This window comes from Oncorhynchus keta, chromosome 3, assembly GCF_023373465.1.
Source record: "Oncorhynchus keta strain PuntledgeMale-10-30-2019 chromosome 3, Oket_V2, whole genome shotgun sequence".
Taxonomy (NCBI): Eukaryota; Metazoa; Chordata; class Actinopteri; order Salmoniformes; family Salmonidae; genus Oncorhynchus; species Oncorhynchus keta.
The window spans coordinates 34,897,805-34,917,352 of record NC_068423.1 but is presented as its reverse complement, the minus strand read 5'-3'; the positions used below and the strand labels follow the sequence as shown (position 1 = coordinate 34,917,352).

Here is a 19,548-nt window from a genome sequence, read left to right as displayed (position 1 = left end):
TGTTGATTATTGATCTGTGTTATAGGGGCTGGTTCTGTCTCAACTCCCTGTTGATTATTGATCTGTGTTATAGGGGGGCTGGTTCTGTCTCAACTCCCCTGTTGATTATTGATCTGTGTTATAGGGGCTGGTTCTGTCTCAACTCCCTGTTGATTATTGATCTGTGTTATAGGGGCTGGTTCTGTCTCAACTCCCCTGTTGATTATTGATCTGTGTTATAGGGGCTGGTTCTGTCTCACCTCCCCTGTTGATTATTGATCTGTGTTATAGGGGCTGGTTCTGTCTCAACTCCCCTGTTGATTATTGATCTGTGTTATAGGGGGGGTTGGTTCTGTCTCAACTCCCCTGTTGATTATTGATCTGTCTTATAGGGGCTGGTTCTGTCTCAACTCCCTGTTGATTATTGATCTGTGTTATAGGGGCTGGTTCTGTCTCAACTCCCCTGTTGATTATTGATCTGTGTTATAGGGGCTGGTTCTGTCTCAACTCCCCTGTTGATTATTGATCTGTGTTATAGGGGCTGGTTCTGTCTCAACTCCCTGTTGATTATTGATCTGTGTTATAGGGGCTGGTTCTGTCTCAACTCCCCTGTTGATTATTGATCTGTGTTATAGGGGTTGGTTCTGTCTCAACTCCCCTGTTGATTATTGATCTGTCTTATAGGGGCTGGTTCTGTCTCAACTCCCCTGTTGATTATTGATCTGTGTTATAGGGGCTGGTTCTGTCTCAACTCCCCTGTTGATTATTGATCTGTCTTATAGGGGTTGGTTCTGTCTCAACTCCCTGTTGATTATTGATCTGTCTTATAGGGGGGCTGGTTCTGTCTCAACTCCCCTGTTGATTATTGATCTGTGTTATAGGGTTGGTTCTGTCTCAACTCCCTGTTGATTATTGATCTGTGTTATAGGGGTTGGTTCTGTCTCAACTCCCCTGTTGATTATTGATCTGTGTTATAGGGTCTGGTTCTGTCTCAACTCCCTGTTGATTATTGATCTGTCTTATAGGGGGGGTTGGTTCTGTCTCAACTCCCCTGTTGATTATTGATCTGTGTTATAGGGGCTGGTTCTGTCTCAACTCCCCTGTTGATTATTGATCTGTGTTATAGGGTCTGGTTCTGTCTCAACTCCCCTGTTGATTATTGATCTGTGTTATAGGGTCTGGTTCTGTCTCAACTCCCCTGTTGATTATTGATCTGTGTTATAGGGTCTGGTTCTGTCTCACCTCCCCTGTTGATTATTGATCTGTCTTATAGGGGTTGGTTCTGTCTCAACTCCCCTGTTGATTATTGATCTGTCTTATAGGGGTTGGTTCTGTCTCAACTCCCCTGTTGATTATTGATCTGTGTTATAGGGGCTGGTTCTGTCTCAACTCCCCTGTTGATTATTGATCTGTGTTATAGGGTCTGGTTCTGTCTCAACTCCCTGTTGATTATTGATCTGTGTTATAGGGGTTGGTTCTGTCTCACCTCCCCTGTTGATTATTGATCTGTGTTATAGGGGCTGGTTCTGTCTCAACTACCCTGTTGATTATTGATCTGTCTTATAGGGGCTGGTTCTGTCTCAACTCCCCTGTTGATTATTGATCTGTCTTATAGGGGCTGGTTCTGTCTCAACTCCCCTGTTGATTATTGATCTGTCTTATAGGGGCTGGTTCTGTCTCAACTCCCCTGTTGATTATTGATCTGTCTTATAGGGGCTGGTTCTGTCTCAACTCCCCTGTTGATTATTGATCTGTGTTATAGGGGTTGGTTCTGTCTCAACTCCCCTGTTGATTATTGATCTGTGTTATAGGGGCTGGTTCTGTCTCAACTCCCTGTTGATTATTGATCTGTCTTATAGGGGGGTGGTTCTGTCTCAACTCCCTGTTGATTATTGATCTGTCTTATAGGGTTGGTTCTGTCTCAACTCCCTGTTGATTATTGATCTGTCTTATAGGGGCTGGTTCTGTCTCAACTCCCCTGTTGATTATTGATCTGTGTTATAGGGGCTGGTTCTGTCTCAACTCCCTGTTGATTATTGATCTGTCTTATAGGGGCTGGTTCTGTCTCAACTCCCTGTTGATTATTGATCTGTGTTATAGGGGGCTTGGTTCTGTCTCAACTCCCTGTTGATTATTGATCTGTCTTATAGGGGGCTGGTTCTGTCTCAACTCCCCTGTTGATTATTGATCTGTCTTATAGGGGCTGGTTCTGTCTCAACTCCCCTGTTGATTATTGATCTGTGTTATAGGGTCTGGTTCTGTCTCAACTCCCTGTTGATTATTGATCTGTCTTATAGGGTCTGGTTCTGTCTCAACTCCCCTGTTGATTATTGATCTGTGTTATAGGGGTCTGGTTCTGTCTCAACTCCCCTGTTGATTATTGATCTGTCTTATAGGGGGGTGGTTCTGTCTCAACTCCCCTGTTGATTATTGATCTGTCTTATAGGGTCTGGTTCTGTCTCAACTCCCCTGTTGATTATTGATCTGTCTTATAGGGGGGGCTGGTTCTGTCTCAACTCCCCTGTTGATTATTGATCTGTGTTATAGGGGCTGGTTCTGTCTCAACTCCCCTGTTGATTATTGATCTGTGTTATAGGGGCTGGTTCTGTCTCAACTCCCCTGTCTGATGATACATCTTGGGCTGTTGAGAGAAACCTCCTCAACCATGGAAACAGCATCACACAGCAACAGACGATGTGATTATTCTGGTTTTACGGACGATCACAACATGAATGTTGGACAACTTGACCACAGTTAGCTCAGCCTAATATGATGTTAAGTTATCATATGATAAAGATAATGTCAGGGTGACTGAGTTTCCTCCCTCCTCTCCTCCTCTCATCCTCTCCTCCTCTCCTCCTCTCCTCCTCTGCCTCCTCTCCTCTCCTCCCCTCTCTCCTCCCTCTCCTCCTCTCCTCTCCTCTCCTCTCCTCCTCTCCTCCTCTCCCCTCTCCTCCTCTCCCCTCTCCTCCTCTCCTCCCTCCTCCCTCCTCCTCTGCCTCCTCCTCTCCTCCCTCCTCCTTTCTCTCTTCCCCTCTCCTCCTCTCCTCCTCTCCTCCTTTCTTTCCCCTCTCCTCCTCTCCTCCTCCCTCCTCTCCTCCCTCTCCTCTCCCCCTCTCCTCCTTTCCTCCTCTCCTCCTCTCCTCCTTTCTTTCCCCTCTCCTCCTCTCCTCCTCTCCTCCTCCCTCTCCTCTCTCCTCCTCTCCTCCTTTCCTCCTCTCCTCCTCTCTCCTCTCCTCCTCTCCTCTCTCCTCTCCTCCTCTCCTCCTCTCCTCCTCTCCTCCTTTCTTTCCCCTCTCCTCCTCTCCTCCTCTCTCCTCCTTTCTTTCCCTCTCTCTCCTCCTCTCCTCCTCTCCTCCTCTCCTCCTTTCTTTCCCCTCTCCTCCTCTCCTCCTCTCTCCTCTCCTCCTCTGCCTCCATATTAGTCTCCTCTCCTCCTTTCCTCCTCTCCTCCTCTCCTCCTCCTCCTCTCCTCTCTGCCTCCCAACTTTCCCCTCTCCTCCTCTCCTCCTCTCCTCCTCTCCTCCTTTCTTTCCCCTCTCCTCCTTCCTCCTCTCCTCCTCTCCTCCTTTCTTACCCCCTCTCCTCCTCTCCTCCTCTCTCCTCTCCTCCTTTCTTTCCCCTCTCCTCCTCTCCTCCTCTGCCTCCCCTCTGCCTCCCAACCCCTCCTCCTTTCTTTCCCCTCTCCTCCTCTCCTCCTCTCCTCCTCTGCCTCCCCTCTGCCTCCCAACCCCTCCTCCTTTCTTTCCCCTCTCCTCCTCTCCTCCCTCTTACTCTCCTCCTCTCCTCTCCTCTCCTCCTCTCCCCAGACACAAGTCCAGCTGTGTTTATCTGCCTCTGTAGTCTACTGTTAACACAGGATAAACAGAAATATGAGCCACATCGAGATGATCAAACAGCCAGACAGACACACAGTCTCAAATGATCTGATTATATATATATATATAAAATCAGATGTCTGGCTAAAGGCATATGTTCAGGCCATATACAAGTCAAGTAGAGAACAGACAATCCTAGCACTGACCTGAATAGGCGGGTTCCGACCCAAATGCCATTCTATTCCCTACATAGTGCACTACTTTTGACAATGGCTCATGTGGAGAAGTGCACTATGTAGGGAATAGGGTGACATATGGGAGGTACACATTCTTCAGTATGATATGAGGAGGAGCCTAAAGGTAGTAAATACAGTACCAGTCAACGTTTGGACATATCTACTCATTCAAGGGTTTTTCTTATTTCTTATTATTTACTATTTCCTACATTTTGGAGAAGAGAAGACATCAAAACTATGAAACAAGTAGTAACCAAAAGTTTTAAACAAATCTAAATATATTTTATTTTTGAGATTCTTCAAAGTAGACACCCTTTGACTTAATGACAGCTGTGCACAAGCTTGGCATTCTGTCAACCAGCTTCACCTGGAATGCTTTTCCAACAGTCTTGAAAGAGTTCCCACATATGCTGAGCACTTGTTGGCTGCGTTTCTGTGGTTTAACTCATCCCAAACTATCTCAATTGCGTTGAGGTCGGGTGATTGGCCAGGGCATCTGATGTAGCACTCCATCACTCTCCTTCTTGGTAAAATAGCCCTTACACATCCTGGAGGTGTGCTGGGTCTTGTCTTGTTGCGAAACAAATGATAGTCCCACTAAGCCCAAACCAGATGGAATGGCGTATTGCTGCACAATGCTGTGGAAGCCATGCTGGTTCAGTGTGCCTTAAATGTTTTTTTCTTCATTTTTTCATTTTTTTTCTTCTCCCCAATTGGTACATAGACATAGTAGCCTACATGCAGGTGTCCCTAGACAGAGTAGTCTACCTGCAGGTGTCCCTAGACATAGTAGCCTACCTGCAGGTGTCCCTAGACAGAGTAGTCTACCTGCAGGTGTCCCTAGACAGAGTAGTCTACCTGCAGGTGTCCCTAGACAGAGTAGTCTACCTGCAGGTGTCCCTAGACAGAGTAGTCTACCTGCAGGTGTCCCTAGACAGAGTAGTCTACCTGCAGGTGTCCCTAGACAGAGTAGTCTACCTGCAGGTGTCCCTAGACAGAGTAGTCTACCTGCAGGTGTCCCTAGACAGAGTAGTCTACCTGCAGGTGTCCCTAGACATAGTAGTCTACCTGCAGGTGTCCCTAGACATAGTAGTCTACCTGCAGGTGTCCCTAGACATAGTCGTCTACCTGCAGGTGTCCCTAGACAGAGTAGCCTACCTGCAGGTGTCCCTAGACATAGTCGTCTACCTGCAGGTGTCCCTAGACATAGTCGTCTACCTGCAGGTGTCCCTAGATGGAGTAGTCTACCTGCAGGTGTCCCTAGACGGAGTAGTCTACCTGCAGAAGTCCCTAGATGGAGTAGTCTACCTGCAGGTGTCCCTAGACAGAGTAGTCTACCTGCAGGAGTCCCTAGATGGAGTAGTCTACCTGCAGGAGTCCCTAGACAGAGTAGTCTACCTGCAGGTGTCCCTAGACAGAGTAGTCTACCTGCAGGAGTCCCTAGATGGAGTAGTCTACCTGCAGGTGTCCCTAGACATAGTAGTCTAACTGCAGGAGTCTCTCTATGTAGTACTGTGGAATAGAGTTCCATGTTGTCATGGCTCTATGTAGTACTGCGGAATAGAGTTCAATGTCGTCATGGCTCTATGTAGTATTGTGGAATAGAGTTCCATGTAGTCATGGCTCTATTTAGTACTGTGGAATAGAGTTCCATGTAGTCATGGCTCTATGTAGTACTGTGGAATAGAGTTCCATGTGGTCATGGCTCTATGTAGTACTGTGGAATAGAGTTCCATGTGGTCATGGCTCTATGTAGTACTGTGGAATAGAGTTCCATGTAGACATGGCTCTATGTAGTACTGTGGAATAGAGTTCCATGTGGTCATGGCTCTATGTAGTACTGTGGAATAGAGTTCCATGTAGTCATGGCTCTATGTAGTACTGTGGAATAGAGTTCCATGTAGTCATGGCTCTATGTAGTACTGTGGAATAGAGTTCCATGTAGTCATGGCTCTATGTAGTACTGTGGAATAGAGTTCCATGTAGTCATGGCTCTATGTAGTACTGTGGAATAGAGTTCCATGTAGTCATGGCTCTATGTAGTACTGTGGAATAGAGTTCCATGTTGTCATGGCTCTATGTAGTACTGTGGAATAGAGTTCCATGTATTCATGGCTCTATGTAGTACTGTGGAATAGAGTTCCATGTTGTCATGGCTCTATGTAGTACTGTGGAATAGAGTTCCATGTGGTCATGGCTCTATGTAGTACTGTGGAATAGAGTTCCATGTAGTCATGGCTCTATGTAGTACTGTAGAATAGAGTTCCATGTAGTCATGGCTCTATGTAGTACTGTGGAATAGAGTTCCATGTAGTCATGGCTCTATGTAGTACTGTTGAATAGAGTTCCATGTAGTCATGTCTCTATGTAGTACTGTGGAATAGAGTTCCATGTAGTTATGGCTCTAAGTAGTACTGTGCGCCTCCCATAGTCTGTTCTGCACTTGGTGCATGGGGGGAATTTGACAAATCTATGGACATAGCCTAATTTGGTCTGTCAAGCAGATAGGTCTTATTTGTTAAATAGGAATAAATAGTCTCCAACACAAAGCCCCCTGGTTGTTACTCTAATCAGGGGTGAAAGTAGATGTCTTCCCGGTACTGAACCTCCCACGCACCTGCACCAACAACAATGTATGTGCCCTTGATGTTCTTCCGCCTTAGGCGAGACAAAAAATGTCCACCCCCTACTATCCCTGCTAAACTAGAATAGGCTAGTGTACAGCAGGGGTCGTCAATAGGTTTGGCCCCGGGACAAATTTTTCTCTGCTAAGAGTCGGCAGAACAGAACATAATAACGGCAAATTAAATACAATTTTTTAGAGCAGGCATCTGGAGAGGCGCGCTGGGCATGGACAAGCCAAATATTTTGTGCCCTCGGCTTTGGCAAAGCATCATGGGGCGGCATCAGCCCTCACCTATGTAAATAGCCCTCATGCCACTGGGTGAGATAAGTTATCATTGTTTTTGGGCAGAATAGTGTGAGGTGTTAAGTGTTGTTGAAGGTGCATCTTGGTAGGTTCAGCTCAGAAGATGCCTCCCTGGTCAAACTGCAGCACTAGGTGGTAGGTTCAGCTCAGAAGATGCCTCCCTGGTCAAACTGCAGCACTAGGTGGTAGGTTCAGCTCAGAAGATGCCTCCCTGGTCAAACTGCAGCACTAGGTGGTAGGTTCAGCTCAGAAGATGCCTCCCTGGTCAAACTGCAGCACTTGGTGGTAGGTTCAGCTCAGAAGATGCCTCCCTGGTCAATCTGCAGCACTAGGTGGTAGGTTCAGCTCAGAAGATGCCTCCCTGGTCAAACTGCAGCACTAGGTGGTAGGTTCAGCTCAGAAGATGCCTCCCTGGTCAAACTGCAGCACTAGGTGGTAGGTTCAGCTCAGAAGATGCCTCCCTGGTCAAACTGCAGCACTAGGTGGTAGGTTCAGCTCAGAAGATGCCTCCCTGGTCAAACTGCAGCACTAGGTGGTAGGTTCAGCTCAGAAGATGCCTCCCTGGTCAATCTGCAGCACTAGGTGGTAGGTTCAGCTCAGAAGATGCCTCCCTGGTCAAACTGCAGCACTAGGTGGCTGCCTAATCCTTATAGTATTAATTCAATAGCATCTCTGTAGGTTTAGTCATAAAGATTTGTCACAAAATATATGACCTTTTATTGTGGCATAAACGCAACCAGTCATGATGTTTTCATCTGATTGTCAAACAATCCTTTCAAAGGGCTCCTTACTAGACTATGAAGTTCATCCACTCACAACATATTTCATCCTCCAAACAGTGGTGACTGGAAAGAGAGGTCTGTTACACAAAACATAAAAAAGTGAAATGACATTTGCCGATTGTCATAAGAATTAATGCCTCCATTGCTGTCCTCACGCCTCGGCCACTGATTTCTGCCTTGGCAACATGTCAGTGTTCTCTATAACCACACCACATTTTGGAGCGTAGGCTATGCCACCCGTTCCCTGGCTATGCCACCCGTTCCTGTGGAATAGCCACCCGTTCCATGGCTATGTAGTACCCTGGCTATGCCACCCGTAGTCATGGCTATGCCACCCGTTCCATAGAGTATCCACCCGTTCCCTGGCTATGCCACTGTTCTGCACGTTCCATGTAGTCATGGCTCTATGTAGTACATGGCATGCCACCTGCACTTGGTGCATGGGGGAATCCATGGCTATGCCACCCGTTCCATTTGCTATGCCACCCATTCCATGGCAAAGCCCCCTGGTTCCTAATCAGGCTGAAAGTGCCACCCATTCCCGGCTATGAACCACCCCGCACCTGCACCAACAACAATGTATGTTCCCTGGATGTTCCCGCCTTAGGCTAGACAAAAATGTCCACCCTTCCCTGCTAAACTAGAATAGGCTAGTGTACAGCAGGGGTTCCAATAGGTTTGCCACAAATTTTTCTCTGCTAAGCCACCCGTTTGGCAGAACATTAACGGCAAATTAAACCCATTTTTTTTTAGAGCAGGCATCTGGAGACAAAATGGACATGCCACCCATTTTGTGCCCTGGCTTTGCCACCCATCATGGCTATCCAGCCCTCACCCCTTTAATGGCTACCCCATTCCACTGGGTGACCCGTTCCCTGCTATCACCCGTTCCATGGCTAGACCCATAGCTATGCCACCCCATGGCTTGCCACCCGTTCATGCCACCCGTCCATGGCTATGCCACCCGTTCCATGCAGCTATGCCACCCGTTCCATATGCCACCCGTTCCTGTTTTTGGGCAGAATAGTGCAGCAAGGTGCATTTCTGGCTATGTTCACCCGAAGATGCCTCCTGGTCAATGCAGCACTAGGTGGTAGGTTCAGCTCACCCGATGCCTCCTGGCAAACTGCCACCTTCCCTGGCTAGGTTCAGCCGAAGATCCCCTGGTCAAACTGCAGCACTTGGTGGTAGGTTCAGCTCAGAAGATGCCACCCTGTTCAAACTGCAGCACTACCCTGGCTATGCCACCTGTTCAATCACTATGCCAGGTTCCCTCAGCTATGCCACCCGGTCAATGGCATAGGTGGTAGGTTCCCTGGCTGACCACCCGGTCAATCTGCAGCACTAGGTGGTAGGTTCCAGCTATGCCTCCCTGGTTCCACTAGGTATGCCACCCAGCTCAGAAGATGCCTCCCATTTCAAACTGGCACTATGCCAGGTTCAGTTCCATGAAGATGCCACCCGTTCAATGGCTATGGTAGGTTCATGGCTAAGATGCCACCCATTGCCACTGGTTATGCCACTGTTCCCTGGTCAAACTGCCACCCATGGTCCATGGTTATGCCATAGATATGATGCCAGCACTCCATGGCTATGCCAGCTCAGAAGATGCCTCCTGGTCAAACTGCAGCACTAGTTCCCATGGCTATGCCACCCAAGATGCCTCCATGGTCAATCTGCACACTTCCATGGCTAGCCACTGTTCCAGCTCAGAAGATGCCACCCATTCCACTAGGTGGTTATGCCATAGTATGACAATCACTCTGTGGTTTAGCCACCCATTCCATTTGTCTATATGACCCATTCCATGTGGCATAAACCACCCATTCCATGATCTATCCAACCCATTCCATGTCTAACCCATTCCATGGCTATGCCACCCATTCCATGTCTAAAGCCACCTGTTCCATAAAAAAGTGAAATGACCCATTTCATTGCCACCCGTTCCATGGCTATGCCACCCGTTGATTGCTGCCTGGCACCCATTCCAGTGGTCTATAACCACCCACATTTATGGAGCGTAGGCTATGCCACCCATTCCATGGCTATGCCACCCATTCCATGGCTATGCCACCCATTCCATGGCTATGCCACCCGTTCCATGGCTATGCCACCCGTTCCATGGCTATGCCACCCGTTCCATGGCTATGCCACCCGTTCCATGGCTATGCCACCCGTTCCATGGCTATGCCACCCGTTCCATGGCTATGCCACCCGTTCCATGGCTATGCCACCCGTTCCATGGCTATGCCACCCATTCCATGGCTATGCCACCCGTTCCATGGTTATGTCACCCGTTCCATGGCTAGTAGTATCCATTTCAATGCCACCCGTTCCAAGGCTATGCAGTATTCTAACTAAATGCCACCTGTTCCTAGCTCCAACAGTACAGTAATATCTAACTAAATGCTTGTGTTCCAAGCTCCAACAGTGCAGTAATATCTAACTAAATGCTTGTGTTTCTAGCTCCAACAGTGCAGTAATATCTGGCTAAATGCTTGTGTTCCTAGCTCCAACAGTACAGTAATATCTAACTAAATGCTTGTGTTCCTAGCTCCAACAGTACAGTAGTATCTAACTAAATGCTTGTGTTCCTAGCTCCAACAGTGCAGTAGTATCTAACTAAATGCTTGTGTTTCTAGCTCCAACAGTGCAGTAGTATCTAACTAAATGCTTGTGTTCCTAGCTCCAACAGTACAGTAATATCTAACTAAATGCTTGTGTTCCTAGCTCCAACAGTACAGTAATATCTAACTAAATGCTTGTGTTCCTAGCTCCAACAGTGCAGTAATATCTAACTAAATGCTTGTGTTCCTAGCTCCAACAGTGCAGTAATATCTAACTAAATGCTTGTGTTCCAAGCTCCAACAGTGCAGTAATATCTAACTAAATGCTTGTGTTTCTAGCTCCAACAGTGCAGTAATATCTAACTAAATGCTTGTGTTTCTAGCTCCAACAGTACAGTAATATCTAACTAAATGCTTGTGTTCCTAGCTCCAACAGTGCAGTAGTATCTAACAATATCTAACATTTCACAATATTACACACAATCTAATTATATATCCTAATAAGCAACTAATTCTAAAACACAGAAAAATATAGACATTTCATCAATTACAAATTCCATGACCCTCCCTAAACCCAGCTGTAGGACTTTTTGAGGATCTGGGGACCCATTCATCGTCTCCTGAGTGGGAAAAGGCGTTGTCGTGCCCTCTTTACAAAATGTCTTGGTTTTTTTGGACCATGATAGTTTGTTGGTGATGTAGACAAAAAGGAACCTTAAACTCTGTGAATGGGGGCGTGTTCGGCCCTCCTATTTCTGTAGTCTACGATCATCTCCTTTGTTTTGATCACGTTGAGGGAGAGGTTGTTGTCCTGGCACCACACTACCAGGTCTCTGACCTCCTCCCTATAGGCTGTCTCATCGTTGTCTGTGACAAACTCAAATGATGGTGTTGGAGTCGTGCTTTACCATGCAGTCGTGGGTGAACAGGGAGTACAGGAGGGGACTAAGAACGCACCCCTGTGGGGATAAGCAGGAATCAGGAGGATATTTGCCAAGTGGAGGGCGAGGGAGAGCTTTGTGTTCATCTCTGTGTGTGGAGTAGAGGTGGTCTAGAGTTTTTTTCCCTCTGGTTGAACATGTAACACGCTGGTAGAGATTAGGTCAAAATAATTAAAGTTTGCCTGCAATAAAGTCCCCGGCCACTAGGAGCGCCACTTCTGTATGAGCATTTTCTTGTTTGGTTATGGCCTTACATAACTAGTTGAGTGCGGTCTTAGTGCCAGTATTGGTTTGTGGTGGTAAATAGCAGATCTACTCATTATGACTGCATGGTCTTGTCTTAGTAGCAAACTATCTCTGTTCTGTTCTCCTCTCTATACTATCTCTGTTCTGTTCTCCTCCCTATACTATCTCTGTTCTGTTCTCCTCCCTGTACTATCTCTGTTCTGTTCTCCTCCCTGTACTATCTCTGTTCTGTTCTCCTCCCTATACTATCTCTGTTCTGTTCTCCTCCCTATACTATCTCTGTTCTGTTCTCCTCCCTATACTATCTCTGTTCTGTTCTCCTCCCTATACTATCTCTGTTCTGTTCTCCTCCCTATACTATCTCTGTTCTGTTCTCCTCTCTATACTATCTCTGTTCTGTTCTCCTCCCTATACTATCTCTGTTCTGTTCTCCTCCCTATACTATCTCTGTTCTGTTCTCCTCCCTATACTATCTCTGTTCTGTTCTCCTCTCTATACTATCTCTGTTCTGTTCTCCTCTCTATACTATCTCTGTTCTGTTCTCCTCTCTATACTATCTCTGTTCTGTTCTCCTCCCTATACTATCTCTGTTCTGTTCTCCTCCCTATACTATCTCTGTTCTGTTCTCCTCCTATACTATCTCTGTTCTGTTCTCCTCTCTATACTATCTCTGTTCTGTTCTCCTCTCTATACTATCTCTGTTCTGTTCTCCTCCCTATACTATCTCTGTTCTGTTCTCCTCCCTATACTATCTCTGTTCTGTTCTCCTCTCTATACTACCTCTGTTCTGTTCTCCTCCCTATACTATCTCTGTTCTCCTCTCTATACTATCGCTGTTCTGTTCTCCTCCCTATACTATCTCTGTTCTCCTCTCTATACTATCTCTGTTCTCCTCCCTATGCTATCTCTGTTCTCCTCCCTATGCTATCTCTGTTCTGTTTTCCTCCCTATACTATCGCTGTTCTCCTCTCTATACTATCTCTGTTTTGTTCTCCTCCCTATTCAATCTCTGTTCTGTTCTCCTCTTTATACTAAATCTCTTCTGTTCTCCTCCCTATACTATCTCTGTTCTGTTCTCCTCCCTATACTATCTCTGTTCTGTTCTCCTCCCTATACTATCTCTGTTCTGTTCTCCTCCCTATTCTATCTCTGTTCTGTTCTCCTCTTTATACTAAATCTCTTCTGTTCTCCTCCCTATGCTATCGCTGTTCTGTTCTCCTCCCTATACTATCTCTGTTCTGTTCTCCTCCCTATTCTATCTCTGTTCTGTTCTCCTCCCTATACTATCTCTGTTCTGTTCTCCTCTTATACTATCTCTGTTCTGTTTTCCTCCCTATTCTATCTCTGTTCTGTTCTCCTCTCTATACTATCTCTGTTCTGTTTTCCTCCCTATACTATCTCTGTTCTGTTCTCCTCCCTATACTATCTCTGTTCTGTTCTCCTCCCTATACTATCTCTGTTCTGTTCTCCTCCCTATACTATCTCTGTTCTGTTCTCCTCTCTATACTATCTCTGTTCTGTTATCTCTGTTCTCCCCTATACTATCTCTGTTCTGTTCTCCTCCCTATACTATCTCTGTTCTGTTCTCCTCCCTATTCATCTCTGTTCTGTTCTCCTCCTATACTATCTCTGTTCTGTTCTCCTATACTATCTCTGTTCTGTTCTCCTCCCTATACTATCTCTGTTCTGTTCTCCTCCCAATACTATCTCTGTTCTGTTCTCCTCCCTATACTATCTCTGTTCTGTTCTCCTCTATACTATCTCTGTTCTGTTCTCCTCCCTATACTATCTCTGTTCTCCTCCTATACTATCTCTGTTCTGTTCTCCTCCCTATACTATCTCTGTTCTGTTCTCCTCTTATACTATCTCTGTTCTGTTCTCCTCCCTATTCAATCTCTGTTCTGTTCTCCTCTTTATACTAAATCTCTTCTGTTCTCCTCCCTATGCTATCTCTGTTCTGTTCTCCTCCCTATACTATCTCTGTTCTGTTCTCCTCCCTATTCTATCTCTGTTCTGTTCTCCTCCCTATACTATCTCTGTTCTGTTCTCCTCCCTATACTATCTCTGTTCTGTTCTCCTCCCTATTCTATCTCTGTTCTGTTCTCCTCTTTATACTATCTCTTCTGTTCTCCTCCCTATTCTATCTCTGTTCTGTTTTCCCCTATACTATCTCTGTTCTGTTCTCCTCCCTATACTATCTCTGTTCTGTTCTCCTCCCTATACTATCTCTGTTCTGTTCTCCTCCCTATACTATCTCTGTTCTGTTCTCCTCCCTATACTATCTCTGTTCTGTTCTCCCCCTATACTATCTCTGTTCTGTTCTCCTCTATTCAATCTCTGTTCTGTTCTCCTCTTATACTATCTCTGTTCTGTTCTCCTCCTATACTATCTCTGTTCTGTTCTCCTCCCTATTCAATCTCTGTTCTGTTATCCTCTTTATACTAAATCTCTTCTGTTCTCCTCCCTATTCTATCTCTGTTCTGTTTTCCTCCCTATACTATCTCTGTTCTGTTCTCCTCCCCCTATACTATCTCTGTTCTGTTCTCCTCCCTATGCTATCGCTGTTCTGTTCTCCTCCCTATACTATCTCTGTTCTGTTCTCCTCCCTATTCTATCTCTGTTCTGTTCTCCTCTTAATACTTAATCTCTTCTGTTCTCCTCCCTATACTATCGCTGTTCTGTTCTCCTCCCTATACTATCTCTGTTCTCCTCCCTATGCTATCTCTGTTCTCCTCCCTATACTATCTCTGTTCTCCTCCCTATACTATCTCTGTTCTACTCCCTATACTATCGCTGTTCTCCTCTCTATACTATCTCTGTTCTGTTCTCCTCCCTATTCAATCTCTGTTCTGTTCTCCTCTTTATACTAAATCTCTTCTGTTCTCCTCCCTATACTATCTCTGTTATGTTTTCCTCCCTATTCAATCTCTGTTCCGTTCTCCTCTCTATACTATCTCTGTTCTGTTTTCCCCCCTATACTATCTCTGTTCTGTTCTCATCTCTATAATATCTCTGTTCTGTTCTCCTCTCTATACTATCTCTGTTCTGTTTTCCCCCCTATACTATCTCTGTTCTGTTTTCCCCTATACTATCTCTGTTCTGTTCTCCTCTCTATAATATCTCTGTTCTGTTCTCCTCTCTATACTATCTCTGTTCTGTTCTCCTCTCTATACTATCTCTGTTCTGTTCTCCTCTCTATACTATCTCTGTTCTGTTCTCCTCTCTATACTATCTCTGTTCTGTTCTCCTCATGTGTTCTGTTCTCCCTATACTAACTCTGTTTCTCTGTTCTGTTTTCCTCCCTGTACTATCTCTGTTCTGTTCTCCTCTCTATACTATCTCTGTTCTGTTCTCCTCTCTATACTATCTCTGTTCTGTTCTCCTATACTAACTCTGTTTCACTGTTCTGTTCTCCTCATGTGTTCTGTTCTCAGCATGTAGCCCTCCTCAGAGTGCCCTTGTTTTCTCACTGTGCTGCAGTGTTAACATTCTCTAACATTCTTGTTCTTCTTTTGCCTTTTGTCTTCAACCAGCAGATCACATCCGGCTCCTTCAGCTGTCCTCCTAAATTAGCCGCGGCTTCGTGAACTAAGATTAATACACAGTCCAATGCAGCAGAGGAACAAGGCACTGTGAAGGAAGAGGAAAATACTGCTTTGCCTTTGACGAACTCACAGTGAAAGAGGAGAAGAAGGACAGAACATGACTTTTCTTCAACACTCCTTGGTGGTTGGTCCCTGGACATCATCCAGATGCCTTGTCATTGTCACGCCAGCGTGCGAGATCGCCCCCTAGACTCCTTGACCCAGGAAAACAACCTTCTCCTCAGCAGCCTCCTCCCATGTCTGAGTCTCACCATGTAATGCAGACAGAGAGGGGAGTTGAGAATCTGTGTGCTGCAGGATATGAGTAGCGGTCACTCTGCCACAGACGACGAGACCTGTCTGCAGGGAGGAGGAGGGGCAGGGGAGGAGCAGCAGAGAGCCATGCAGCCTCAGTCTGAGGAACTCTTGACCAGGAAACTAAAGGCCCTGAACGGCAGCATGGGGCCCCCAGCCCAGGGGACACAGCAGGGCAACAAGCCTGATGGTGGTGGTGGTGGGGGGAAGACCAACGGGACAGGGGAGACAGGGGGGACAGGGACCACAGCCATGCCCAAGATGGGTATCCGAGCCTGGGCTACAGACTGGCCTCCCGCCCCCCGGAGGGATATCTGTGATGGAGGAGGCCAAAACTCCCCCAAATACGAGAGCATCGTCACGGCGTTCCATAACGACCAGCAGCCTCTCGAACAATCAGGAGCGGCGATACAGTCACATGACCAGCCCCCTATAGACTCTGACTACAGTGAAACTGTTGAGTCGGGGGAGGATCCCAGGTACAGTCTGTCCGACCTATTAGGACGCTCCCCTTTAAAGGGGGCGGGGCTCCATCCCATCCGCCAACGTTCCAACAGTGACGTCACCATCAGTGATATCGACAGCGAGGACATTATAATGGACGGTACTGCAGTGAACCCCAACACCGGCGCAGCTCTCCACCGGGAGTACGGCAGCACCTCCTCTATCGACCGGCAGGGCCTGAGCGGGGACGGGTTCCATACGCTGCTACGGGGTTACCGTATCGACACCTTAGACCACACCCTCCACACCCTGACACACCCACATCACTCCATGCCCCACTCACTGCTGGGTTTACCTGAGCTGCTGCAGCGCTATGATACCTCCCTCTCTCCCAGCCTGCAGGTAACTACTTGCTTTATATTCTCTCTCTCTGTCTCTCTCTGTCTCTCTCTCTCTCTGTCTCTCTCTCTCTCTGTCTCTCTCTGTCTCTCTCTGTCTCTCTCTCTCTCTCTCTCTCTCTCTCTCTCTCTCTCTCTCTCTCTCTCTCTCTCTCTCTCTCTCTCTGTCTCTCTCTCGCTCTATCTCTCTCCTTCTCCATCTCTCTCTACTTCTCTCTCTCTCTCCTTCTCCATCTCTCTCTTTCTCACTCGCTCTCTCACTCTCTCTCATTCTCTCGCTCTCTCCTTCTCCATTTCTCTCTCTCTCTCTCACTCTCTCCTCCATCTCTCTCCCTCTCTCTCTCTCTCTCTCCCTCTCTCTCTCAATTCAATTCAATTCAATTCAATGCAAGGGCTTTATTGGCATGGGAAACATGTGTTAACATTGCCAAAGCAAGTGAGGTAGACAACATACAAAGTGAATATATAAAGTGAAATAAACAATAAAAATTAACAGTAAACATTACACATACAGAAGTTTCAAAAAAATAAAGACATTACAAATGTCATATTATATATATACATATACATATACAATGTACAAATAGTTAAAGGACACAAGATAAAATAAATAACATAAATATGGGTTGTATTTACAAGGGTGTGTGTTCTTCACTGGTTGACCTTTTCTTGTGGCAACAGGTCACAAATCTTGCTGCTGTGATGTCACACTGTGGAATTTCACCCAGTAGATATGGGAGTTTTTCAAAATTGGATTTGTTTTCTAATTCTTTGTGGATCTGTATAATCTGAGGGAAATATGTCTCTCTAATATGGTCATACATTGGGCAGGAGGTTAGGAAGTGCAGCTCAGTTTCCACCTCATTTTGTGGGCAGTGAACACAGAGCCTGTCTTCTCTTGAGAGCCATGTCTGCCTACGGCGACCTCTATCAATAGCAAGGCTGTGCTTACTGAGTCTGTACATAGTCAAAGCTTTCTATAATTTTGGGTCAGTCACAGTGATCAGGTATTCTGCCGCTGTGTACTCTCTGTTTAGGGCCAAATAGCATTCTAGTTTGCTCTGTTTTTTTGTTAATTCTTTCCAATGTGTTAAGTAATTATCTTTTTGTTTTCTCATGATTGGTTTGGGTCTAATTGTGCTGCTGTCCTGGGGCTCTGTAGGGTGTGTTTGTGTTTGTGAACATAGTCCCAGGACCAGCTTGCTTAGGGGACTCTTCTCCAGGTTCATCTCTCTGTAGGTGATGGCTTTGTTGTGGAAGGTTTGGGAATCGCTTCCTTTTAGGTGGTTATAAAATTTAACGGCTCTTTTCTGGATTTGGATAATTAGTGGGTATCGGCCTAATTCTGCTCTGCATGCATTATTTGGTGTTTTACGTTGTACACGGAGGATATTTTTGCAGAATTCTGCGTGCAGAGTCTCAATTTGGTGTTTGTCCCATTTTGTGAAGTCTTGGTTGGTGAGCGGACCCCAGACCTCACAACCATAAAGGGCAATGGGCTCTATGACTGATTCAATTATTTTTTAGCCAAATCCTAATTGGTATGTTGAAATTTATGTTCCATTTGATGGCATGTCTCTTCTTGCCTTGTCTCTCAGATCGTTCACAGCTTTGTGGAAGTTATCTGTAGCGCTGATATTCAGGCCAAGGTATGTATAGTTGTTTTGTGTGCTCTAGGGCAACAGTGTCTAGATGGAATTTGTATTTGTTGTCCTGGCAACTAGACCTTTTTTGGAACTCCATTATTTTTGTCTTACTGTGATTTACTGTCAGGGCCCAGGTCTGTCAGGGCCCAGGTCTGTCAGGGCCCAGGTCTGTCAGGGCCCAGGTCTGTCAGGGCCCAGGTCTGTCAGGGCCCCAGGTCTGTCAGGGCCCAGGTCTGTCAGGGCCCAGGTCTGTCAGGGCCCAGGTCTGGCAGGGCCCAGGTCTGTCAGGGCCCAGGTCTGTCAGGGCCCAGGTCTGTCAGGGCCCAGGTCTGTCAGGGCCCCAGGTCTGTCAGGGCCCAGGTCTGTCAGGGCCCAGGTCTGTCAGGGCCCAGGTCTGGCAGGGCCCAGGTCTGTCAGGGCCCAGGTCTGTCAGGGCCCAGGTCTGTCAGGGCCCCAGGTCTGTCAGGGCCCCAGGTCTGTCAGGGCCCCAGGTCTGTCAGGGCCCAGGTCTGTCAGGGCCCAGGTCTGTCAGGGCCCAGGTCTGTCAGGGCCCAGGTCTGTCAGGGCCCAGGTCTGTCAGGGCCCAGGTCTGTCAGGGCCCAGGTCTGTCAGGGCCCAGGTCTGTCAGGGCCCAGGTCTGACAGGGCCCAGGTCTGTCAGGGCCCAGGTCTGTCAGGGCCCAGGTCTGTCAGGGCCCAGGTCTGTCAGGGCCCAGGTCTGACAGGGCCCAGGTCTGTCAGGGCCCAGGTCTGTCAGGGCCCAGGTCTGTCAGGGCCCAGGTCTGTCAGGGCCCAGGTCTGTCAGGGCCCAGGTCTGTCAGGGCCCAGGTCTGTCAGGGCCCAGGTCTGTCAGGGCCCAGGTCTGTCAGGGCCCAGGTCTGTCAGGGCCCAGGTCTGTCAGGGCCCAGGTCTGTCAGGGCCCAGGTCTGTCAGGGCCCAGGTCTGTCAGGGCCCAGGTCTGTCAGGGCCCAGGTCTGTCAGGGCCCAGGTCTGTCAGTCTGTCAGGGCCCAGGTCTGTCTGTCAGGGCCCAGGTCTGTCAGGGCCCAGGTCTGTCAGGGCCCAGGTCTGTCAGGGCCCCAGGTCTGTCAGGGCCCAGGTCTGTCAGGGCCCAGGTCTGTCAGGGCCCAGGTCTGTCAGGGCCCAGGTCTGTCAGGGCCCAGGTCTGTCAGGGCCCAGGTCTGTCAGGGCCCAGGTCTGACAGGGCCCAGGTCTGTCAGGGCCCAGGTCTGTCAGGGCCCAGGTCTGTCAGGGCCCAGGTCTGTCAGGGCCCAGGTCTGTCAGGGCCCAGGTCTGTCAGGGCCCAGGTCTGTCAGGGCCCAGGTCTGTCAGGGCCCAGGTCTGACAGGGCCCAGGTCTGACAGGGCCCAGGTCTGTCAGGGCCCAGGTCTGTCAGGGCCCAGGTCTGTCAGGGCCCAGGTCTGTCAGGGCCCAGGTCTGTCAGGGCCCAGGTCTGACAGGGCCCAGGTCTGTCAGGGCCCAGGTCTGTCAGGGCCCAGGTCTGTCAGGGCCCAGGTCTGTCAGGGCCCAGGTCTGACAGGGCCCAGGTCTGTCAGGGCCCAGGTCTGTCAGGGCCCAGGTCTGACAGGGCCCAGGTCTGTCAGGGCCCAGGTCTGTCAGGGCCCAGGTCTGTCAGGGCCCAGGTCTGTCAGGGCCCAGGTCTGTC

The 19,548-nt window shown here is 47.9% G+C and overlaps 1 protein-coding gene across 1 annotated transcript in view; it reads left to right on the top strand.

Moving 5' to 3' along the window:
* Nucleotides 1-19,548, top strand: part of LOC118363521 (signal-induced proliferation-associated 1-like protein 2) — a 434,866-nt gene that overhangs the window by 44,175 nt on the left and 371,143 nt on the right. The window contains exon 2 of the mRNA XM_052497073.1: nt 15,032-16,243. Coding sequence (XP_052353033.1) covers nt 15,404-16,243 — 840 coding nt within the window. The 5' untranslated portion in view covers nt 15,032-15,403. The remainder of the gene's footprint in view (nt 1-15,031; nt 16,244-19,548) is intronic.